Here is a 25,804-nt window from a genome sequence, read left to right as displayed (position 1 = left end):
TAGATTTAACATTGACTATGCATCCTATTCAGCAGCGTTTCAAGGGCAAAAGTTTTCATCCTATTCAAAAGCTTTCCCTGCTAGTATATGCCTTGTTTATTAATTATTTGTGCAATTGGCTGATACTAACTTTGTCATTGCTAGGATATGGACATGCCTTTCAGAAACTGTAGCACATTTTTACACAAGGTTTTATGTTGTGATGGTCTTTCATATATTAATTAAAATTCGCAAGTAGCCCCTCTGTTTGTCTTCTGTCTAACATGGCTCTCCATTTTCATCTTTCCTGACTGATCCTTCTTCGTACCGCTGAACAGTGCTAACTAAAAGCTCCTCCATGCCATAGGCTGCTTGAGTACACATAGGACGCTCTGAAATCGTTAACTAGGGCAGCAGATGTGCTTCGGATAACACATGGCACACAATCCCAGTTCATGAAAGGGCTACTCCCTCCATCCGGAATTAACTGTCCTTGAAATGTGTAGATACACTCATTTCAACGACAGTTAATTCCGGATGGTGGTTGTATTTGGTAAGCTGGAGGAAGCAAGGGCTGAAGTATCGTTTTATGTTGTCATCTGTCTGGAGACGAGCAAATTTCGTGAGAAGATGCAACTCACCATGATGGCATACAGGATCGTCAATCTCAGGACAGCGGTATAGGGCACTAAGGATAGCCCATTAGCACCCTGCAAACAAGGTAATATTGGGGGGGGGGGGGGGGGGGGGGGGGGGGGGGGGGGGGGGGGGGGGGGGGGGGGGGGTGGGCATCTTTAGGAGTTGCAATCCAAACGCATTTACCGAGCTTCAACAGCGAAGAAGAATAGGAGTTTAGGACCAAACACACACATATATATACCCATTTCGTCATCGACACATCTGAGTTCTGTCAGTTCAAATGTGCTATCAGCTGTATAGACTAAGCTCAAACATCACTATCTACACATCCTGTATTGCCTCAGGACGGGAAAAAGAACATTCTGGATAGTTGACATCTCGTAGACACTAGCATTTAGCTACTGTTATTACAACGGAACTCGGTATAATGGGTCGACCATCTTCAGCACGAACAAGTTCCCCTTGTCGCCTCTTGAAACCCTGCAAATCCAGCAAGGAGATTTCAAGCAGCATCAGTACACCACAACATACATTTTCTTCCTAAAAAAAACAAACACTGCATACAGACATCCATCGGGATTTCAGGAGGACAATCATTTCACAAAACTATTCTACTTTGAGCACTGGAAGGGTACAAATTACATGGAAAAAATGAGGTGTAGCAGTGACATTTCGATGTCTATTTAAGGGTATACATTTCCAATGCTAAAACATTTATGCATGTGCCATGCTCAAATTTGCAAATAACTGATTTATTTATTTTTGATTATCTTTTAGGGAGTGGAAATTTGATTTTAAAATAGTCCAGTATCGTAACGATGGAGAATAGTGTGGGTTTTAGGGCACAGTCACGGGTACTCCACATAAGAAGCCATTGGGAGGGGCAGATAAGCTGACCTGAGCTCTTCATCAAGATATGTGATCTCTAGTTCACCTTTGCCACTTCCAGGTGCTTTGATTTGGATCTAACCATGAAACAATATTAAAATTTTACTCAGTATCAATCGTCTAGTGTAAAAAGCAGACTATTTACTACAGTAGGAGATAAAATGCCTCACCAGGCTAAATATTTTGAAGTAATCAAACATAACTGCCACTTTTCTAGAGTTGAGAGGCACCAAGTTGGCAGTAACCTGCAGAAGCAAATGCAATCACATCACCACGGTACACACACAGAAGCAGTACTTGCGAGCTGTAACCAGTATTATGGTTAAAACACTAAAATTTTACCAACGGCATCGTGCATGCTATTTGCTGTTCAGATTTCAGAATCTGTACCTCCAAAATTTAGATAAAAACGAATTCACAGTGGGATAACGTTACATTGAATGTGCCTACCGACACCGTGCTATATCAGTCATGCGCTAACTCAAGTCGTCGACAGATAATAAGGCTGCCAAGGAGGAAATGAACATTTGTGTTCTAAATCAAGTAAGGCTTCACCAGAATGTCCAAAGAGAAGTAAAGCCTGCACCAGCTCAATCAATCCTTCAACTAACGCATCTCCTTATCCTAACTTTTGGGAGGTGCTTATCCATTATCCATCCACAAGAGTAAGACCATAACACATACTAAAACTGATCTGTACCATGCCAAATATAATCGGTAAAGCATATCCCTCCCGAGCGACAAGTCTTTACTTCTTAACGAAGAAAAGCAAAGAAAGGAATCTTTGCAATATAATCTGTTTTAGGGATAAGGCACACACACTGGAACTAGTTTTTGGTGGAAATTAAATTACCTGATTAAAGTAAGGCAGTGTCTCCATGTTTTGGGCTCGTAAGGTGTCGGTGTTGATTGCCTGGTAAATCGTCCCGTATGGCCTCAGAAACTTTGGCCTCTGCATATCAGCAAGTGAACACAATGTGAAACTCCTTGAGGTTAATACGCCTCAACACGCTCTTGTTTATTTGGAGAAGGTGCCCAGCTGTCTTCAAGGGCATGTGCACTGAACATCTTTTTTTGGAATGAAAAAGAACAAGAATATCTTGTTTTGTTTTGCGAGGAATGCAGCTGCCCAGCTTAGGTGGTGATTAATTGTATTGCCATCAGAGAGATGACGATGACGAGCTGCATCAAGAAGATGCTAATTTTTGGCCTTTGATGCAATGCATCACATCACAGAGAAGCAGAATTAAATACTAAATCAAGAAGAAGGAGGAGGAGGATGAGGAACCTGTGGCTGGAGAATGGATGTGGAGGTGGTGTAGAGGAGCTCCCACTTGCCGTTGAGGAGCTCGGACTTGAGCGGCTCCTTGGTCGGGTTCACCTCCTCCAGCTGCTGCGCGATCTGGACCAACCAACCGGACGGAGGTGTGAGTCATCATGGAGATCAGCACCGGCGTGGAAGGTGGAGCTGAAAGGAAGGTCACCTCACCTGCTCGACGCGGTCTTTGTCCTCGGGCGTGGCCTCGGCGCCGCGGTCGAGCGGCGCGATGGCCGCCAGCAGCTCCTCCTTGAGCGTCGCCGCCTTCTTGGCGTCCTCCTCCTCCTTCTTCTTGCTCCCCGTGAAGAAGGACGGCAGGAAGGAGGAGAAGGACGACACCGGCGCCCTCCACTCCCGACCCCCACGCCCGGCCGGCAGCGTCAGAGCGAGGCCGGCGTTGCCCCGTGGCCCTCCCCTCCTGATGCTACCGCTGCCGCCGGCGAGCGACGGCGGCGTGAGGAGGTGGTTGGAAGACGAGGAGGCGGCGGGCGCGCACGGGGGCGAGAGCGAGAGCGAGACGAGCGCCATGGCCGCGGCACGGGAGGGAGGGAGGGAAGGATTTTTGTGTGACTGTTGCAGCCGCAGTCGTGTGCTCGAAGGGGTCGCGGGGTTTTTGAGTGGTCGGTATAGCGCGTGGGGTGGCAGCCGGACGTCCAACTCACATTGTCGGTCAAATTCAGAAGTACTAGATGTCTGAACTTGCACAAAATTACTATTAGGTGACCCCAAATTCATCCCAAATTCAAAGGTTTTCCGTGCCTTGGATTTTTGCATGATTTGTCTGACTGTAATTTGTACTATCTGGTAGCAAACTAGCAATCAAACCTGACAGTCAGATTATCGAGCTTCCACTGCAGCTCCTCTGTCTAGCTTGCAAATAAAATGACTGCACAAGATAATCTTGCAATGGCAATTGGAAATTTGTCGAAGCACCGGTGTCAAATAAGCTAACCCAGTCATCAGTAGCTGGTTGGGCGTCTTTGCATCAAGCAGAGCCGCGACAAAAGAAAACATTCGCGCTTGGGACGAAACGCGCAAGTAACCTTGATGGTTCACCATCAGTGCATATAACAGAAGAGATGACATTACTATAAACTTCGCAGCAGCATCCGACCATATTCCCACAATTCATCTACGACAGCATGGAAACTTGAAATGGAGTACCGAATGGTGATAGCGCCGTGATGTAGTGCACAAAAACCAAACAGGAGGTAAATACACATGGCAATGTCACTTATTCGTCGGAGGACGAAGCCGACTTCTTCTTGGCGACCGAAGCCCTCTTCCCCTTGAGCGTCCTGCAGTTGTTCTTTGTCCTCTGGCCACGGACCGGGAGGCCGAGCTTGTGCCGGATGCCCTTGTAGCACCGGATCTCCTTCATCCTCTCAATCGCTACACGGTTGAACCGTTTCTGTAAAGCATTGAGGAAACTATTCAGTTCTTTTTGAAGATGCTACCAAATATAATAGTAAAACGACAAATATGGTTACGAACTGTGGAGAGAACCAAACATGTTCTAGCTAAGCCTCTAATAGAATACCATGACGGCATTGTTATTGTAACAGCATGGAATTAATAATTTCCGTTATAACAGTGAAATGGTGTATTTTAAAGACATGTGGGAAGAACTAAGTAAATAAACAGGTCCTAGCTAAGCCTCTAATAGAATGTATCATGACGGCGCTGTTATTGTAACAACATGGAATGGAATAGATCATATTAGCAAAGGGGTCAGAGCCTTACAAGGTCTCCTTCAATCATGTACTTGGTGACCTCCTTACGGAGTGTGATGACCTCCTCCTCGGAGAGGTCCTTGGTGACCTTGTTGTCGAAGCTGAGGTCCAAAAGGATCTGGCGGGAGCGGTTCCGCCCGATGCCATGGATGTACTGCAGCGAGTACTCCACCCGCTTGTGGTTTGGAATCTCAACACCACCGATACGGATGCACTCGATCCGCAGGCCGCCGTGACCAATGCCGCCCTTCTGTCAAGTTCCCAAAAAACAGAAGAATCAATCAAAACCATTAAACAGTCACCTACACACATCTACATATGAAAGGTCATCTTTGTAAAGACATGTGAAGGGACATATATAGGGAGGAAAAATAAAAAAGAACCATCCCTATAACATTCAGATTGGTGTGCAAAGAAATGACTACATTATCAGGCAAAATGTGCTTGAACATTTACAGAAAGAGGCACCAACTCACCCCATTCTTCCAGCATCCCGGGCATATCATTTGAAATTACACACGCAGAGACAGACAACGCAAGCGGCGTGTGCCGAGACCTAGCAGCGCACTTGATTGGCACTAGCTCCTTCCCAAGGGGTCGTCGTGCACGAAAGGGGAGGGAAGGGGGAGGAAGAGGGCGGCGGTGCTCACCTTGGGGGCGGGGAAGGAGACGGAGGAGGCGCGGCGGCGGGTGGAGAGGGGGAGGGACGAGGTGGCGACGGGGCCGGAGACCATGGAGAGAGTCGCCATTTCTGCTGTGCTGGCCCGACGAGGAGGCGCGTGTGTTTCCCACTGGAATCTTCTGTCCAGGATAGAACCCGAGGGGGGAGACGATAAGGTGGCTGGAGGCTGCTCCGGTATTGGGCCTGGGCTTGGGCTTGATTTTGGGCCTTTCGAGGCTGAAGTGTCGCTGAGCCTACAAAGGCCTAAAAGCCACTCAGAGTTTCGGCTCGTCTCAATTGTGAAAGGGTTTTGCCCGAAAAAATATGGTGAAAGTGTTAATTCTAAAATCAAGTCTAAAAAAAAAGTGAAAATGTTCTTGTAATTCCAAGCTCAAATGCTTCTGCTACGAATCCCAATATCCCAAAAAGTAATAAAATAAATTTAAAATTTCTGATTTTTAAAACAAAAATTGCTAATTCTTTTGCATGCATGCAAATGTTAATGATGAAATCACATTCTTGGAGGTCCGGGCAAAAATAACAAATCAACATTAAAAAATGCTTGCAGAAAATCTTTTTGAAGCATCAAATTTGTTTTTCCGCCTACAATTAGGAATATTTTTTCTTCAACAAATTTACACGTATGTAGAAAATTCAACAATGTTAGTTGCCAAACAAATTAGAATTTTTCACAAGGGTACATTTGAGCTCTGAGTTTAGAAACTCCATATCCCTCAATTATAACCATTCTGTAGAGCTAAGAAAAAGGAAATTATAGCCATCATGTACATTCCACTAAAAAAATAGCCACACCACATCTCTAAACAAAATTTAGCCAAACAAAAATGTAATGACAGCATGGCCAGGCTGCTAGTAGAAAATCCTTGATACTCGCGCTTGGAAATCAGATAGCAACGGTAACTGCAATTTCAGAACAGGGAAGCAGATACAGCAATAGCGCCTTTTTATTGCGTAATACCGACTTTAAAGGGAGCCATTCCGTTTCTTACATCTTTACATCTAAATTAAATAGGTATACATATATAGGAAAGAAGAAAAGGCGAAAAAAGGGAGGCTAGTACACGCTGGGGCATCGGGGACTGTATATGTAGATGTCGCCTGAGGCATCACTCGTATGTTCTCTTCCTTTTCAGGATGGTTGGGACGACGGCAACAGATCCAATGAGGAACAGGACAACTAATGTCTTGAAGTCGTACAATTCCCTAACTGATCTTAGATCGCCTAGAGCTCTCCCAGCCTGCAGGACCGTGGAAAACAATAGTTAGCAGGTATGAATTCATTGTCCGGAAATTAAGCCATCATTCAGATATGCTTCCAAAAGCAAACAAGTTTGTTCCCCGATGCACAGCCAGATCGATGCACAAGGATAATGACTGGAAGTAGCATCTGTTATGAAAATTTCAAATACTTCAACACAAGATAAAAACTGGATACTCGCGGCGTTTGAATATTGACAAAGTCAACACCTGCGTCTTGCTATCGGTTGATATCGTCTACCACTGAAAAAAAAAATCCTGCCATGGGGAGACACAAAGGAAGCCAAACCTGAGGCTTGATCCTTGTAAGCAAAGGGCTATCAAAGATGCTTCCACTAACCATCCAGGCACTAACTTGGTTACCTAAAGTTGCCGCTAGTAAAGCTTAGGTGGTTTCCTGGTAGGAAACAAAGGTAGCCTTTTAGCACTAACAAACTATGTTAACTAGTCATTAATATACTGCTTTAAAATAGTTTCATGCATTGATTCTGACTCACACTAATTATGTACTACTAGGTAAGAGGTTGTATAGACAGTGTAACAATATTCTGCCATATTCCTTGCATTTTATAATCTTGATGTTTCTTATTCTGAGCAAAACCACCTTGTTGATGCCATTCCTCGTGCAGCTTCTACTGAATCTATGAAGCCAGCAAACTTCAACAATGCAAAATTACTTAAGATAGATTATTGAATCAATCAAAGCAGTTGTTTTATGTGGAAATGCAATATGAAATGCGGTGCCTTTCTAAGCATAGGTACTATAACACCGGTATACTTCGGACAGCATATGATGCACCAGCAACCAACTACCCATTTTTGACTTATTTACCCAAAACATCAGCAAAAGAAAGATGTAAGAGCATCCAGACCCCAAAACATGTTATATTTCAGCAAAAGAACAATGAAAATTGTTTATAACGCAAAACAAGTTATGATACTCAGACATCGACAGTTTAAGCGATTCTAGTCCATTTTCATGTGACATTTGAACATATAACATGGATTCTGGTTCAGGTAATTGCTTTGTTCCAGACATAACTGAGCCAAAATATAAGATCACTGCATGCGTTGATATTTACCTTTACAGTAATATAAGATGCTGGGATGAGTCCAATTAGTGTTGCAGCAAAGAAAATATGGAAAGGTATGTCGACAATGGGTGACGCCATATTTATGAATGTATTGGGCAGGGTTGGTGTTATTCTCAGAAAAAGCATGTAGTTCAACAGCTTGTCTTTCCTCTTTGCAATCTGCAAGATAATCAAAAGTATTAGTTATATGAAATAAAGAACAGGAAAGCTCTCATCAGTTGGGGCAAAGATCTCAAGAAAAAGATTGCCAGTGGAGATACAGTAAGCAGTTTGTTATTAAAAGCAGAAGATTACCTCTGACTGGAAATATCTCAGTCTTTCAGGCCACAACCAGCAAACCAAAGGTCTGCCAATCAACTTGGAGAGAAAATAGCAAGATGATGCCCCAGCTGTGGCAGTGAAGACGACCAAAATGCCCCCTTTAATCACCCCAAAAAGCGCTCCAGCAAGTAAAGACATAAATATTGTCCCTGGGATCATAAATGTTTGCATGAAGATGTATATGGAGCAATACCCCAGCACAAAATTTGCCTGATGCTCACTTGCATACACAGCAAGGTTGTCCCTGCAAGTTTCAGAAAGGAATGTCAGTATACGAATTCAGTATTCTAAAATGTATTCACTGTTATCATAACACATAAATAATGCATACATAAAATTGCTACAAAATCATAAAAGGAAGGGCTCATGTATTTAGTACTGCCTGTAAAAAACAATCATGAAGTGTATCTTAATGATTCGATCCTGATAATGCTATGAGTAAAGAAAACCCTTCATATGCATTCGGCTTGTTTGCAGAAGAATACTACCAGTAGTACTTAGAAACATAAGTGAATGCACTAGAATATGGTGAGTAAGTACAATGGGGATCCATCGGCGCATTCTAGTGTCTGGAATCAAGCAAACCAACAATACAGTGAAGTTCAGAATATTGTTTCGCACGGAACTTGACAGCAACCAGGAAAAGAATATTCTCTTGTCGTCTCTTCGGATGAACTAATATTTCCTCTCTTCTACTGCGAAACTAGTACACACCTTGCTGTTTATTTCCTGATTGTCTCGTGCTTGCATCGAGTAGAGCATGGCTTCAGTCTGTTGTGATTAGAATGTGTGCACGAGCACAGCTTACCTACCGCGACAAATCAAAAATCCCAATCGAAACCGGAACTCACTAGATCAAATCGAAACCTCACTTCGCGTGTAGTAAGATTCAAACTACATTCCGCAGTCACGAAAATATCCGCGATCCAGAAGACACAGCGGGGCCGGCAAGCGTGGGAGGGGAAGAGTGAGCCCTACTTGAGGAGGCGCACGTCGGCGAGGCTGCGCGGGAGGCGGAGGATCTGGCCGAACTCGCGGCGGGGCGCGGCGAGGAAGATGCAGAAGATCCCGGCGACGAAGAGCGCGAGCACGGCGGCGGCCGCGAGCGCCTCGGTCCGCGTCAGCGTGGGGCGTGCCACGGCGGCCGAGGCCGCGGCGGACTCCGGCTTGCCCTTCTTGGCGGCCGGCGAGCCGTCCTGGCCGGCGCCGGCGCCGGCGCCCGCGGCCTCGATGTCGCGGCGCGCGAAGAGCATGGCGGCGGCGGCCGGCGTGGTGCGCGCGGGCGGGGCGGATCGTCGGCTGCTAGTGCTGCTGGGGCGAGGAGGCGGAGGCGGAGGCGGGGCGCCTCGGGGCCGGCCTCATGGGGGAGGAGGTTGGACGGCGACAAGCGGTGACGGTGCCGTGCGTTGTGTTCTGTGCCCTTTTTTTCCCCGCTCGGTTTTTCGCCGTCCTTGTGGTGGCCTGGGTTTGACTCGGGTAACCCACAAGTTACCATGGCCGGGCCGGTGTCCGTGGTAGTAGGATATACTGTTGCCATCAAAGGCACCAACCGTGTCTGCCACGGGTGAGATATCACTTGGGGGCTTGCTACAAATCAGCCGGATGATTTCTTAGATCATCCGCCTGGCTAGCCGTCAGATCAGTGTGTTAGTGGCCGTTGGATGGAAGCAGCGAGCGTGGCAGCGTCAACGCAGCGGCATTGCACATCCTGCGAGCTCCAACGCAGTACTGGTAATGTCCGACGAACTCCATTGCAGCCCCGGTGGGCTTCAACGCAACACCGACGGCTCCGGCGAAGCTTCATTGCAACTCCAGCGAGCTCCATTGCAGCCTCGCCGGAACTCCAACGCAGCATCGACAGCTCCGGCGAAGCTCCATTGCAGCCCCCGCATAGCACCACCGGCAGCCAGTGATGAGCGTTGCACCGCAGCAACAATTACCCTGCACCGCCACGCCCCCATCTGGCTTGCACAACATCAAGAGCCGTCGACGAGTAGCTGCATCGCAGCGTCGACGGCCGCTAATGAGCATTGCATCGCAGCGCCAACAACCCCGTGCACCATGGCGCCCCCATCCGGCTTGCAACGCTGGGATTCACCAGTGAGTAGCTGCATCGCAAGCACGGGATCCGCCGGCGAGCAGCTGCATCGCAAGCACCGAGTTCCGCCGGCGAGCAGCGGCTTCTCCCCTGCGTGTTGCGTCGCCTCCATGGGGTTGCAGCACCGCGGCTGGTGGCGCGCGGGGCTTCGCCGCCCTTCAGTAAGCCGCGAGATGCAGCAGTTGGTGCGTCGTGGCTCCTCCTGGTTTGCCTCCATGGAGTTGTTGTTGTTGCATCGCCATGGGAGCATCTCTCTGACGAACAGAGATGGGGAAAGGGAAAAGGAGGGGTGGGGAATAACGTGTGGCGAAGAGAGAGAGAGCAAAAAGAGATAAGGTCGCGGTTGGTGGAAAGCGGTGGATGGGCCCAGGGCACGTGTCAAGCAGCGCGCGAGGTTTATCTTTCTCTATTATCATCCGGTGGATTTCAAACATTTTCCTATCACTTGCCTAGGGTTGTACGTCTCAAAAAAAATACTTGCCTAGGGTTGTTGGGTTGGTCATCCGAAAACTACACAATGACCTTTGATTCCACAATATTCACCGGTATGGATTGATCTGAAAAACATGCACAACTAACACCACTACATTGCTTAAATTTGAACCACCATTGCTAGGAGGCTAGAGCATGTGGCCTGTGAGGCCAAAATTTTCAACAAAACTTAGCTTAGACGAATCTAAGATTGTTTTGCAGTGAAAACTGTCTGATACGAGAACTTTACCTTGGACACGTATATGCAGAACTAGGAGTGATAATGCACTTGGTTAAAAGGCGTATATGATATATTTGTCCCTATGATGACACTATTTAAGAACGGACCGAGATTAGTTTTTTCATGTATTTAGATTAGTGCCTAATGGTACCCAAACGTGGAAATAAAGAGGGTATGCACTCACAAAGTCGCCATCAGTATTGTTCTTGCAATGAAACAGCTCAAATCAAATGTGTCCTAAATGGATTTGAACAAAAGAGTTCAACATTAGTAAGTATATTGGTATTGAAATTTAGCAGGATCGTGTATTGCTATAGCATGTGCAAAAGGACGAGTTGATAACCGGGGTTTGCTAGTTTGATATAAAATATCCGAGTGTCATGGTTAGTCTGATTTACTTTTTCTACCAAGTAGTACCCTTTTCTGTTTTGTACTATCGTCCTACCCTCTTTTTAGGTTTTCACCTTGTGTCCATCGCAATATATGAGAATGTGTTTCTAACATCAACAATACATGAGTGAGGAACTTCTCTACCACACTAACACAACCAATCTATCAATTCAACATCCGGTTTCATGTATCGTTGTATATGGACATCTTAAGAAAAGCAAATTCATTTCCAGCTACTTTGTGAACTTGTCCACTTGGGGACCAACCCATGTTGATTCTTTTAAGTTTGTGGTGAGCACGTGAACTTAATTTATACACTATCTGCCTACTCAGGATAGTCCTCATATAAAACCATATACCTCCCATGAGTTCCCTTCCAACTTTTCTATCTAAGCTACACATTGGCATGCTACAAGATATTCGCTTGCCCAAATATTCATTCGAGCTCTAGTATCGTACGGGGGCAAATTTGAATAGAATGAAAAGCCATTGCACACTAGGTGCAACGGGCACATTTACTTGGAATCAGTGGCGTCGGGAAAATTGTAGAAGAATTCGTGATTTTCTTCACTGCATGTTGCCTTTATTTTCCATTTTCCTTGTATTGTGGATTGAGTTGCTTCTTTCGCCCATTAGCTAGCAAAGAGAGAACTCGCCGCAGAGGGTAATGCAGAGTTGTACATGTATATGGTTGTTGTGCTTGAGTGTGCCGTGCCTCTAAACCGTATTTGGGTTGAATTCCCTTTTATCATCGACACAAGTATATGCACTCGCAAGTTCACAAAGAAAGAAAATAAAAATAAACTAACTACTTCTTTCCTAATATAGAAATTACTTCTATGTCATAAGCAATTAGTTAAGCAAAGATCAACATGTGCGTTCCTCGTCAATAACATTTGTACGTTTTGCCACTAGCGTGAACCAAAATTCACGCTCTTGAACATATACTCACCTTCTAATCAAATTTTGGGAGTTACACAAAGTTGGGCATCGATCTAAGGTAAGATTATTTTATAGTAGTACATACTACTATATAACCACCTTTCCGAGATCGGCCATATGAGGCTAATTCCTAGTTTTTAATATAATTTTTAAAATTGGGTGTATATTCATATCATATTGCTTAAAGGTTGCAGTCATGGGCAACATGGATCAATATGCAGATTGGCATTATGTCATAGAACACACCACCATGCTATTCTCTTTGTCCCAAACTGAGGCGGCTCCAAAACCATTATATCTTAACTTCCTCAACAAAATTTGTTGTCGTCATAATCTGATACAAACTTAACTATTGCATATCTCCACTGACACCAATAACCCAAAGTTATCAACCTATATGGATGTTATGTCTTGTACTACATGATGAAGTTGTAAAAGTGGAAAACTGAATGAGCAAGTGTTACATTACATCCACTTCTTTTATTTCAAGTACTCTAAGCTACTTTACAACTAACTTTTTTGCTGACTCTCTCTCTCTATATGTGGTATAATTGATCATCATCCAGTTGCCCTTTGGGCATTCAAAGGCAACTCATCTTATTCTTGGTGGGCAACATTATTAGTGAAAAGGCAGATATCATAACACAAAGTAGGTCATGGCTTTGGCACATGTGGTTGACAACGTCATGTGGTAGACTGCGCGAAATGTGAATGTGTGTGAAGACTATGTGATGTATTATGTGTGGATTACTCATGTTTCCCGTGGCTTGTGTTGTTTTCATATCGACTTTTGATGACTATGCAGCATGCACATGTGAGGAATGTGTGTCGATAATGACTTAATGAGATGGACGATCTGCATGTAGTGGGAGTAATATGGTTCTGCTATGAACATCTAATCTTAGAGGGTCAAAATCAATAAGATAGGTGGCTCCTTCCATGTAATCTTGCTGGTCGGTCTTCTCCTTCTCTTCCCAACGTGGAAGGGGGAGGGGGCTGGCCTCTTCCTTTTTTCCTCTCTGTAATCCCGTTGTTTGACTCTGGCTTCTTTCGGGGCGGTTCTTGAGCCCTCAGATATATAAAGCAATTCAGGTGGTGGAGTCCCCCCCCCCCCCTAAAAAAAAAAAAAAAGATAGGTGGCACCCCGGGTGTGGAAGAAAGTGATTAATAACCAACGACAATAGATTCATGGGACAACACGACTGGATGAGGCAGGCAAGTGTTGGGGTGCAGCTTTTATTTTCTTTGAATTGATAGGTCATTAAGCAAGAAAGTTGTTCAGAGGGCTACATGACAAAGGGATCAAATGAATCTTTGTCATTAGTTGTGACTTGTTATTAAGACTCACTTAACTGATGGATATATGTTTTCACGTTATTTTCTGGTATTCCTATATTTCTTCTGGTCAGCTAACTTGTCATGCACTTTTAATAATTATAATAATAAATATTGGTGCAAGTTTTGGTTTGTATGTTATTTTTGAGTGATCATAGATATGGATGGTTGTAAGCTGATTCGTAGACTTTCTTTTGAACGCAACATTGATCCAAAGACTTAAATTTGACCAAGACATAAGAAAGTTTTAGACAATTGATAATTAGACAATATCTCTATTTTTTGGCACGTAAGCGAGCCCACGTCAAGATGCATCCAATGTACAATGTTGTGTTTTTGCGTTGAGCTGATGAAACTACAAAAAAAGTCCATGGTGGGCCTTGGTCGGGCTCGTATCTCAAAACTAAATAGTGAATACGGTACAAGTATGTCGTATATTTTACTCGTGAAGGAATCCATTGCCAATGGCACGTGTACTTGGTTATTTAATTCTCACGCCTACCACTCATGTTTTTTCATAGACTTCAGTTTCTCATCTCTAAAAGAAAATCTAGTTTCCACTTTCTACCAACACCATCATTCTCTCATTCACCTCAATGCTCTAGCTATGCATACTTGAGGAAGTGCAGCTCCGTCTAGTTTTTGGTCCTTCACCCAGGCTACTTCTCTCATAAATTCACGTCACAATTTGTTTCATTGTTTTGTTTCCATGATTCTTCCTGCAGCATGAATCATATAGTCTAGTATAATGATGCAATACTACACTTCACCACCTGGGAATGAGTGGCATCAGGAAGACCAGTTCAACGGGATCTGTTAGGCTGGAAATAGTGGAGAGTAACTTATACTAGTGTCATGCATATGACACTAGTCTAAGTTACTATCTTCATAGTGCAAAGTAACAAAGTAGTAGTGTCATAGATAACTTTATTAATTAGCTTGTAGACCGTTTCTGCTCCGGTGCTCCCCCCTGGGCTGAACGCGAGGTGGAAAAACACATCGACGGCCAGGATGAACCAAAAACGGTTCATAACGAGGGGCACGATCGTCTTTGTTGCCCCCGCATATAGCCGTCGAGGAGCCCTAGGAGGCCCGTACGGGCCCGGTTAGATCGTATGCCCGGCCGTATACGTATTTGTATATGGCGGCGTTTCGTGCACGCGTGGAACCGCCCGCGCGTGGGGCAGCACGTGTCATGGGTAGATTCCAAAACCGTCCCATCATATAAATGTGGACGGCAACCACCTCCGGCCGCATCGCCCACCATTTCCCCCCGCCGCATCGTCTCCCTCTCCCCACTCCCCACTCCCTCTCCTCTCCAACCTCCTCGTCGCCCTCACCGCATCCTCTCCATCGCCATGGCGGACGCAGGAGGCGAGCGCCTAGATTGGGGCGCAGATCTGGTGGAGCAGGCGCGGCAGGTCGCTGCGGGCACCTTTGTGAGGGGACGTGCCGGCGTCCAGCGCGGTGCTCCCCCCGCTGTAGATCTGGAGAAGGCGGAGGCGGGTTGCAGCGGCGCAGTCCAGCCAGATGCGGCCGCTCTGGTGATCTCCGGCGAGGCGCGGAAGGTGGAGGCGGGCTCTGGCGAGGCGCAGAAGGTGGAGGCGGGCTCTGGCGAGGCGCACGAGGTGAAGAAGGTGGAGGCCGGCTCTGGCGAGGAGCAGGCGGAGCAGAAGGTATCTGCTTATCACTTTAATGTGGTAGTTTTTAGATTGTAGGGTTTGTGGCCAGAAGGTTTTTTGGTTAGATTTGTTGGATGTAGGGTTTTCTCTGCATTAGGGTTTTTGTGTATTTGATTCGTGCAAGAATGATGGACCTCATATGATTATTAGATTAGGTTAGAAGTAGCCGGATTGAGGGATGGGTTTTTTTCCAGATGCTTATTAGATTAGTAGTGAAATTTTTGCAATTCTTTAGGTGTTTGGCTTGAGGATTAGACAATGGATTATTCAAATATATACTTCTCTATTGTTTTGGGTTGGTGCCTGCTTTAGTTCTTTGGCTTGATGATTAATTAAATGGATGCTTAGTTATAGGGATTATGCCCGTCATAGTTGCAATTCTTAGATGCTTGATTGATGCATGTTGTCATAGTTGCAGTTCTTTGATGCTTGATTGATGCCTGTCAGGCAGAGGCTATGAGATGGGTTGTGCATGTCCTTGTGTTTTTGGAAAATGTCTACCTGAGGTGATTAGATGGTGCATTACTTTGGTTGTAAATATAGTGAAGGATGTGCTCATGTAATGGGTGTTGTCATGTTAATCAAAAAGAGCTTCTCAAGGGCTGGATTTGTTTGTGTTGGATTGGGGCTTCTGAAGGAGAGGGGAAGGGGCAGTCTAAGCTTATTTAGTTTGGGTTAGTAGTGGAATTTTGCCGTTGCTTCAGAGATATTTACAACATTGAACATCCTCTCCAATGCCGTTGCTTCAGAGATAAAAGCACCTTGGGATTTTTTCAGTGGTTAGTAGTGGAATTTTTGCTTGTTAGATTTTAATTAACATGAGGTTGAATACCTTATTTAAGGGGGAATTTAAGGTCAAATAGACGTCATATGATTATTAGATCTGTAGTTCAATGCTGCAGACATATATGGTTATTTGATTTGATCTGTGGTTCAATGATACTGGATGGAAACATATTTGATTTGGAATGCATTAATTTTGATGTGCCAATGAATTGATTTAGATGATACACGATTCATCTATAGTATAATTTGTTGTTGTTTAGGTAAGTAATGAAATTTTAGATGTTTGTTGGAGATGTATGCATTTATAGTTGAAGTTGTACCTAATTAACTACTGCATTATGTTAATATGTGTAGGAGCTTTGCTGCATTATCCCAAAAACAGTAATTTTTGCATATTAAAATTTGTAGTTGGCTTGTGTAATTAGTAGCAATGGATGTAATTTTATATTTAGGGGGCTAAGAGATAACTCACTTTACAATTGCAGAAGGGTGGCCTCAAAAACAGTAACAGGGCCTTGAAATATTGTCCTTGCCCAAAATTTTATAAATCAAATGTTGTAGGCAGGCCTATTGTCGAGCCTCATAAAATTAATCTGGCCAGAGATTTTCCTCTTGTGCAAATACTTATGATGAATTACAAAAATATGCAGCTAGGATGTCAGCATTGTATAACTATGAAGTAAACATTCTAAGACAGGATCCTAGCAACAAAATATACTATATGTTTCCATTAAGTAGTGTGTGTGTGTGGGGGGGGGGGATTCCCTCAAAAGAAAAGTGTTGGGTTAATCCAGGGAATGTCAAGAATCCAACTTGGATTTTCATTAGCATTTATGAAGGAAAGCATTTGTCTGTTGATTGATTGCTTAGATTCTGTATTTATAAGGAAAGCATTTGGTCACTTGCAACATACCAATGTGGTTCACATTCACAATTTTGTGTGTAATGACATTCTTTGAACTGCAATTCAATTCATTGTAATTGATGTGCTTGTTTGACAATATAGCAGGAGGAGGAGGATCTTGTGGTTGTGGGCAACAAGAGGAAGTGGGACAAGACTGGGTTCTACCCATATGACTCTGATGAAGATGAGCCGTATGAGGTAAGGCCTAGTTGAAATGTTATTTGTGCATTGAGTTAGTGTGTTTATAGTATTTGAATGCATAATGTATTAATGTCAGTCATTAATGTGTGCAGTATGAATCTGGAGATGATGTGGTCGAGGGGAACGTCGAGTCGTTTGAAGAGAAGGTGGTGTTGAAGATCAGGACCCAAGGACCTGGTATGTACCACAACTGGAGGACGGAAAAGTACCGCTGCCCCTTCTGCAGCAAGCCCAAGCCCAGGTCTGGGTTATTGGAGCATCTGATGGAACATTGCCGGGCTACATCGATCTCCAGTGGTGAGTACAAGATCAGGGCTGAGCATTCTGCCCTCCTGAAGGTCCTGAGAAACCCTAACCTCTAGTCCTACATCATGCTGATCATCAGAAGCTGGAAGCCGTACTCATCATCAGTATATTTGATGATGTTTTACTTTTGGAAAGCTGCATCTGGGTCTGAACTGGTTGGAAACTACCTCTATTAATGTAATGTAATGTATTGTGTGTCTGAACTGGATCTGTTGTGAACTGCCTGGTACCTGTGGTGGTAACCTAGAATGCTATGTATATATGTCTGGCCTTAACTTTATTGGTGGTGAATGCTTCCTTCATGTTTACTTGTTGTTTCGATGGTGCAATGATCACAAATGGTGCTTCAGTGTTGCTTCAGACATGCTGCAACACTTGTCTATGTTGTGCGCATGTGCCAATTATACCAAATATTGAATCTGGCAATGTTCCAAATTGGTTGTCATGAATTATATTACAAGGGGTTTCGTAAAGTTACTGATAATTGTTCATCCTCACACATTCCATCAATGCATAATTTGAATAAGAAAAAAGATCAAATGTTCCATCATTTGAACCAATGTTGCAATAACAGAGCAAATATTCCATCATCAAAGTGTGAAGGAATTAAATGTAAATTTAGAAGAGTAATGTAAAACTAGTTAAAAATAATTTGTGCAAAAAAAAGGAATTTGAAATAAGATCTACTTTATTTTTAATAAAGTTATATAAGAGGGCATTAAAAAAATAAACTGAAGGCATTAAACAAAAGGAAAAGCATGGGCCAGCCTAGCCATCTTGGAAACCTTACTTTATATATAAAAAAATACAGAAAAATAAGAGGGCATTAAAAAATAAACAAATATAAGAGGGCATTATAAATTAAAAAAATTCAAAAAAATAGAAAGAAAAATATAAGAGGGCATTATAAATTTCAAAGAAAATATAAGAGGGCATTATAAACAAATATAAGAGGACATTAGAAATTTTGGAAAAAGAATATTTTACAATGCCCCCCAGAGTTATAGACCGATGTTTTGACCAGCCAGCCTAGAGGGCATTATAAATTAAAAAAATTCAAAAAAATATAAAACCTTGGAAACCTAGCTTTGTTTGTGCAAGATATCATGTGTGCCAAAATTGAGGTGATTTGGAATTGGTCGAGAAAATGACCGCATTCCGGAGGGGCCATTTGGTCTAACTTAAGCCAGTTTTTGAACAAATGTGATTTTTTCCACCACCTCCAAATCACCCAAATCTTCTTGTACTTGGTGACCCACATGTGCCAAACATGGTTATGAAAGAAAATTTGGAAAAATAATACTTTACAATGCCCCCTTGAGGTATAGACCGATGTTTTGACCAGTCAGTCTAGAGGGCATTATAAATTAATAAAAAATTATAAAAAAATTAAAACCTTTGAAAACTAGCTTTGTTTTTGCAAGAGATCATGTGTGCCAAAACTGAGGTGATTTGGAGGTGGTCGAAAAAATCATCGCATTCCGGAGGGGCCATTTGGTCTAACTTAAGCCAGTTTTTGAACATACGTGATTTTTTCCACCACCTCCAAATCACCCAAATTTTCTTGTACATGGTGACCCACATGTGCCAAACATGGCTATGAATTTTTTTTTGAAAAAATAATACATTACAATGCCCCCTTGAGGTATAGACCGATGGTTTGACCATCAGTATAGAGGGCATTATAAATTAATAAAAAATTCAAAAAATATAAAACCTTTGAAAACTAGCTTTGTTTGTGCAAGAGATCATGTGTGCCAAAATTCAGGTGATTTGGAAATGGTCGAAAAAATCATCGCATTCTGGAGGGGCCATTTGGTCTTTTAACTTAAGCCAGTTTTTGAACATACGTGATTTTTTCCACCACCTCCAAATCACCCAAATTTTCTTATACATTATGACCCACATGTGCCAAACATGGCTATGAAAAACAATTTGAAAAATAATACATTACAATGCCCCCTTGAGGTATAGACCGATGGTTTGACCATCAGTCTAGAGGGCATTATAAATTAATAAAAAAATCAAAAAAATATAAAACCTTTGAAAACTAGCTTTGTTTGTGCAAGAGATCATGTGTGCCAAAATTGAGGTGATTTGGAGGTGGTCGAAAAAATCATCGCATTCCGGAGGGGCCATTTGGTCTTAAGCCAGTTTTTGAACATACGTGATTTTTTCCACCACCTCCAAATCACCCAAATTTTCTTGTACATGGTGACCCACATGTGCAAAACATGGCTATGAATTTTTTTTGGAAAAATAATACTTTATAATGCCCCCTTGAGGTATAGACCGATGGTTTGACCATCAGTCTAGAGGGCATTATAAATTAATAAAAAATTCAAAAAAATATAAAACCTTGGAAAACTAGCTTTGTTTGTGCAAGAGATCATGTGTGCCAAAACTGAGGTGATTTGGAGGTGGTCGAAAAAATCATCGCATTCCGGAGGGGCCATTTGGTAACTTAAGCCAGTTTTTGAACATACGTGATTTTTTCCACAACCTCCAAATCACCCAAATTTTCTTGTACATGGTGACCCACATGTGCCAAACATGGCTATGAAAGAAAATTTGGAAAAATAATACTTTACAATGCCCCCTTGAGGTATAGACCGATGTTTTGACCAGTCAGTCTAGAGGACATATTTTGTTTCAAACTTGTGTGCAAAATTTGACATATGCAAAAAATTGAATACAAATTTAAAATTTACTTTGGGTATCCTCACATGGTGGAAATGTTTGGCCCAAATATTTTTAATATTTTTAAATTTTAAATTTAATTTATAATTTGAAAATTTAATGATTCAAACTTGTTTGCAAAATTTGACATGTGACATATGCAAAAAATTAGACATGTGACATATGCAAAAAAATTAAATAAATAATAAAAAATGCCAGCCTACCAACAACATTTATATGAAACCCCACGGCCTGCATACGACTAGTAACCCATTGGGCCAGGATGCAGGCCCGCGGTGAATGTATATAAGTTGCCGGTAGGCCCAACGGGGCAGAGAGAGACTGGTTAGGCAATGAGCTGCCTGCTTTAGATAGGAACTTGAGATGATTAGCTCAGGTGGGTTTATAAACCGGTGCGACTCCTCTCCGTTGGCGAGGTGGGACTAAACTCCCACCACCCCGAGACAGTGCCCGCCGCGGCTTTGATTTGGGCCTAATTTGGGTGGGCCGTTCCAGGCCGGCCTCACACGCGGTTATCAGCTGGAGAGGGGGAAAATTCCCCATTTCATCTGGCAGATACGAACCCTAGGTCTTTGCTTCTGTTCCCCATTCACTTCGTGAGCTCAAATCTCACATCTGGCGTCGCCGGCGATGGGGGACAAGAAGGGAAGGAGGTCGCGGTCGGCAAGTGATTGCCGCCGTGCTCAAGAAAAGTGGGAGGAGGCAGTTGGGAAGTTCTGTCAGGGCGATCTGGAGAAGAGGGCGAATGTGGAGGAGATCTGCAGCTGGTTTCCCAGCTTGCAGATGTTCATCGACCACGGTAGGGGTCTCATCAAAGTGCTTACGGGCAATGAGAAGAAATCGTTGTTTGGTCCTGCTCGAGGAGTTGTTCCAGTCCAGGTTTTCCTCTGGGCTATGAACGAAGCGGAGAACTCCCCGGATCCGCGTCAGCGTGCGAGGTGGTACATGTACCGCTCCCGCCGCCGCGCCCCTCCTATTCCAGTGACAGATCTTGTCGGAGTGTTGCTCGCGGTGCCTGCTCCGGTTGATCAGTCCAATGTTCACTCTGACAGTGATGTGGAGCAAAGAAAGGATGACAGTGATAGTGAAGATGTGGAGCATAGCGAGGATGAGAGTGATAGCGAAGATGTGGAGCAGAGCAAGGATGAGAGCGGGGAAGAGGAGGTTGTTCTACTGTTGGACGACAGTGCTGGAGAGGAGGAGCAGGATGATGTTGTCCAGGAGCAGCCGGCGGACGTGCAGATTGTGGGTCCAGGGATCCCGCAGCTCGGAGACAGGACCATGCCGATTGAAGCGGAGACCTACATCCGTATGGGCATTCGTCACTCAGAGCGCATCAACAACTTAAGGACAAGAAAACAGAGTGATGGCATGTCAATGTCTTCAGTTAGTCTATCTGTGTGAGTCAGTTTGGACCCGTTTGATAGCATACTATGTTCTAAGTTCTTTGAGAATACTTCAGTATTTGAGATTATGTTAGTTTTATTTACAGTGAGCTGTTTGGTTGCCCCTAATAAATGTGATTTTAGTACTGCAGTATTGGGAAAACTATAGTTATTTCTCTGCATGAAAAATGTAGCCCCTAATAGGATTGTTGATTGATCTATTTTGCAGACAAAGGAGCCACAAAAAAGGTGCTGCAGGTGGGAGCAAGACTGCTAGAGCGAGTAGCAAGTGAAGTGTACACAGCGAAGCAGGGGTGGAGAATCAACGTGGCAAGACTGGAAGGATAAAAAAGAAGACTCTACTTCCTGCTGAAGATGTGGCCTTTACTTTGTTGCGATGTTTTAGTAGTTGTTGCTGTTATTTTGCGGTGCTCATGAACTTTGTAAGCCTAGGATGATGGGTTAGGCAGACTGCAGGCCATGCTGGCTTTTGGTTATATAGGTTTATGCTGGCTTGAAGTGGAAATAGAGCATTATTAATGATATATGGATCAGCCAGTTCTTCAACTCTAAGGTTGCGTTAATTTGGTTCTAGATTCAAATACATAGCTTAACCCTGCAAGGTTATCATAATCTCACATTTGTGTTTGGAAACAATCCTAGTTAGCCTAAATTACTGGTTGCAATGGAAATGTGTGCATTGCCATGATGTTTACGTATTTCATTTCTTATATATATTTCAAATATTTGAAAATCAAATCTATTTTTCCTCTTTCATTAATTCCGACAGTTTTACAATTCAAATTATGCAAGATAATACATTCTCTTTCATTTCACTTGTTAATTAAAATATTTCTTTTTAGTTTTATCTTTGAAATAATTTTGAATCACATATATATTTTTCTGTATTATTTGTTCTGACAGTTAGAAAATTCATGAATGTGCGAAAAATTGTTGTGTTATATTCTTTTATGAGGTGATTTGAAGAACAACAAATAATGGTGACAAATGCAAAAAGTGAAATATGACAAAAAAGCCAGCCTACTAGCTGCATACTACACAATTCAACGGCCAGCATACGACTAGCAACCCAATCATTTAATGGGCCAGGATGCAGGCCCGCCAGATTGTGATAATAGGCAGCTAGTAGGCCCCACTGGGAAGGGACGGACAGGGTTAGGCAATGTGCTGCCCGCTTTAGAAAGGAACTAGAAAAGGGAAGCTCAGCTCGGTATATAAACCGGTGCGAGCTCCCCTCGCTTGGCGAGGTGGGACTAAACTCCCAGCACCGTTGGGATGTGCCCGGCGCGACGCTCGCTTGGGCCTAATTCGGGTGGGCCGTCCCAGGCCAGCCTCACCCGCGCGCAGATTATTACCACATTTAAAACCGAGCTGCTTCAATGTGTTATATTTCACTTATTCAATGTGTACGAAAAATTAATGTCTTATATTTGACTTATTCAATCAAATATTTATTTTCTTTTATATGTAGAATAATTTAAAATCTAATATATTTCTACTCTTTCAGTTATTCTCACACTATTAAAATTAAAAAATGCAATATAATATGTTTCATCTTTATTATAATATATCTTTTCTGTTTTCTATTTCAAAAAAGGTATATCAAATATATTTTTTCTATGTTATTTCTTCTTAGAGTTTTAAAATTGAAGTATATGTTTTGTATTTTATTTCTTATTATAGTTATAAAAATCAAAATTCCATGAATGTATGTTGTCTTCTGTTTCACTTCTTAAATATAATTTGCATTCTATTTTCAAAATTCCATTTGGTTGACTCTAGAAAAACAACGTCCTTCGGGCTCCCCCTCCGGCAGACCCGAATGATGGTGATTGCACATGTGCTATGTGCTGGCCTGCATGAAATGACACCAAACTTTGGCACCATGTGAGGAAGCCCAATGTAGGCCCCCATGCAACATCTGAGCCATTCCTGACACCGAACGAACATTGCGTCACGTCCGGGCAGCGTTTCGGGTTCTTTTCGCCGGCAAAATCCTAGTAAATGCATCGAGTGTCGGAAATCGATGAGAATTGGCATGCATGATGTGCATGGTCATCCCATTGCGTGAAAAAAATTTGGGGCCATTTGGTTGAGTCCAGAAAAACAACGTCCTTCGGGCTCCCCCTACGGCAGACCCGAATGGTGGTGATTGCACATGTGCTATGTGCTGGCCTGCATGAAATGACACCAAACTTTGGCACCATGTGAGGATGCCCAATGTAGGCCCCCATGCAACATGTGAGCCATTCCTGACACCGAACGAACGTTGCGTCACGTCCGGGCAACGTTTCGGGTTCTTTTCGCCGGCAAAATCCTAGTAAATGCACCGAGTGTCAGAAATCGATGAGAATTGGCATGCATGATGTCCATGGTCATCCCATTGTGTGAAAAAAATTTGGGGCCATTTGGTTGAGTCCAGAAAAACAACGTCCTTCGGGCTCCCCCTCCGGCAAACCCGAATGATGGTGATTGCACATGTGCTATGTGCTGGCCTGCATGAAATGACACCAAACTTTGGCACCATGTGAGGATGCCCAATGTAGGCCCCGATGCAACATGTGAGCCATTCCTGACACCGAACGAATGTTGCGTCACGTCCGGGCAGCGTTTCGGGTTCTTTTCGCCGGCAAAATCCTAGTAAATGCATCGAGTGTCGGAAATCGATGAGAATTGGCATGCATGATGTCCATGGTCATCCCATTGTGTGAAATTTTTTGGGGCCATTTGGTTGAGTTGAAATAATTATTTGATATCAAAATTTTCTAATATGAAAAAGAAAAGAAAAAAGTACATGAAACGAGCCCCTCGTCGCTCAAAGAGAGGAGCAGCTGCGATTTGTTACACAATTCCCGGATCGGAATCTACAAAAAAAACTCGAGCGTGGGAAGCCTATCCCTTTAATTTAGGAGCACGTACTGCCTCTCCTCAACCAAGGAAGGCAAAGATCACGGGCGTTCTATCCCTGGTGGTTACGACGACCTAGGAGATCCTCCTCCTCCTATTTAGTCTCGGCATCGTCTTTCATGTCGTCTACGACGGCTCCTACCACCGAGTCGACGACAGCTGCGTCCCTAGCATCGGCCCAACCCCAACAAGATCGTCGAGAACATCCAGGTCGTCAACGCGTGCTGGCCGTCGTGGACGAACCGCGTCCACGTTACAACACCGACAACTTCCATCTTCATCGAGCGATCCAGTATGTTGGCAACCGTACCGCATCCATGATGCTTTTCTTTGTGCGTGTGTTAGATTCGATAGGACTAAGATTAATTAGCGCATAATCTTCGCATTACATCTGTTGGAGTAGATATTTTTTGTTTGTGCGTGTATTAGATTAGATAGGCCTATGACACTAGATTTGTTTGTGCGTGTATTAGATTAGATAGCCCTACGATTGCAAATTAGTTTCTGCATGTTGTTTGTTGTCTTTCACTTGTAGGTTGGATTGATGAATAAACAACAATTTTTAATCAGTGTTAGTTATAACATAGTCACTTTAAGTTATAACAATGCCCTAAGACATGCATGTTGCAACTATGAGACGCCGACTAATATTGTATGTGTTGCACGTTTGTTTGATGCATGTTCCAGTATGCATAATTTTGTTTTTTTCTTTTCAATTTACTGTTAATTAGGCACTGTCACCGATTCTTATATCTATTTGTGCAGTACCATATGAAAATAAATGATTAGATAAATTATGTTGCTTTTTATTATGAAATTAATTGGTTAAATAAGTACTTGTTAAACTGTCATTTTATGTGCTGCACGTGTCTCTGCTGAATGTTTCAGTATGAATAAATTATGTTGTATAGTTTTCTATCTACTGTGGGATAGTGTATTCCATTATTATGTTTCATGCAACAATATGTTAGGAAAAAAGTTGATTACATAATTTATGGTACTATAACCAAGTATTTTTTTAACAGGATGGATGAAATCAACGGAGAAATTGTTTGCGCCGTAGAAAAATGGTGCAAACTTATTGCCGGTCTATCTTCCGGTCAACGGGCCGCACTTGCTGAAACACCACTCCGTAGCATGCTTCAGATACCTTCGCTGAAGATGCGTACACTGTTGATCCGGTACATGGTTAAGATATTTGATCCTAGCAAGGGCAGATTCATTGTACAAGACTTGGTTGGCGAAGTGTCTCTCGGTGCCGTGGATGTTGAGTGCATCTTGGCCTTGGAGAACCACGGACTGTCGGCAGAAGGTATTCTCGGTGAGGAAGGTGAGGATGTTAAAGATCGAGTGCCGCCTCAATTCCTGAGCAAGACCACAGGTAACATAGTCATCGATGATTTGATTGTGGACATCACAAAAAATAAATCTGTCGACGACGATTTCCTTCGGAGAGTTGTCCTCGTGTTGCTTGGAACAGTTCTTGCTCCCATGTCGAGCAAGACTGTACCAAAGCAATATTAC

General features: G+C 43.3%; 3 protein-coding genes across 3 annotated transcripts; all 3 read right to left on the bottom strand.

Annotated features, from left to right (window-relative positions):
* Positions 1–830: 830 nt before the first annotated feature.
* Positions 831–3,420, bottom strand: LOC109776440 (probable plastid-lipid-associated protein 4, chloroplastic). The gene is made up of 6 exons (XM_073496112.1): positions 2,996–3,420; positions 2,795–2,908; positions 2,360–2,458; positions 1,677–1,751; positions 1,516–1,583; positions 831–1,098 (listed from the first exon to the last, which is right to left on the bottom strand). Exons 1-6 carry the CDS (start codon positions 3,350–3,352, stop codon positions 1,026–1,028), a joined length of 786 nt encoding a protein of 261 aa, XP_073352213.1. The 5' UTR covers positions 3,353–3,420; the 3' UTR covers positions 831–1,025.
* Positions 3,421–3,892: 472 nt separating this feature from the next.
* Positions 3,893–5,385, bottom strand: LOC109776441 (small ribosomal subunit protein uS13c). Its single transcript, XM_020335084.4, has 3 exons — positions 5,208–5,385; positions 4,568–4,807; positions 3,893–4,235 (listed from the first exon to the last, which is right to left on the bottom strand). Exons 1-3 carry the CDS (start codon positions 5,304–5,306, stop codon positions 4,059–4,061), a joined length of 516 nt encoding a protein of 171 aa, XP_020190673.1. The 5' UTR covers positions 5,307–5,385; the 3' UTR covers positions 3,893–4,058.
* Positions 5,386–6,165: 780 nt separating this feature from the next.
* On the bottom strand, positions 6,166–9,404 carry LOC109776442 (uncharacterized membrane protein At4g09580). Its single transcript, XM_020335085.4, has 4 exons — positions 8,890–9,404; positions 7,885–8,155; positions 7,579–7,749; positions 6,166–6,477 (listed from the first exon to the last, which is right to left on the bottom strand). Exons 1-4 carry the CDS (start codon positions 9,162–9,164, stop codon positions 6,346–6,348), a joined length of 849 nt encoding a protein of 282 aa, XP_020190674.1. The 5' UTR covers positions 9,165–9,404; the 3' UTR covers positions 6,166–6,345.
* Positions 9,405–25,804: the final 16,400 nt, after the last annotated feature.

This window comes from Aegilops tauschii, chromosome 4, assembly GCF_002575655.3.
Source record: "Aegilops tauschii subsp. strangulata cultivar AL8/78 chromosome 4, Aet v6.0, whole genome shotgun sequence".
In the NCBI taxonomy this organism is placed as follows: Eukaryota; Viridiplantae; Streptophyta; class Magnoliopsida; order Poales; family Poaceae; genus Aegilops; species Aegilops tauschii.
Note: the sequence above shows the minus strand (reverse complement) of the source record. Positions and strands in the feature narration are given on the sequence as shown.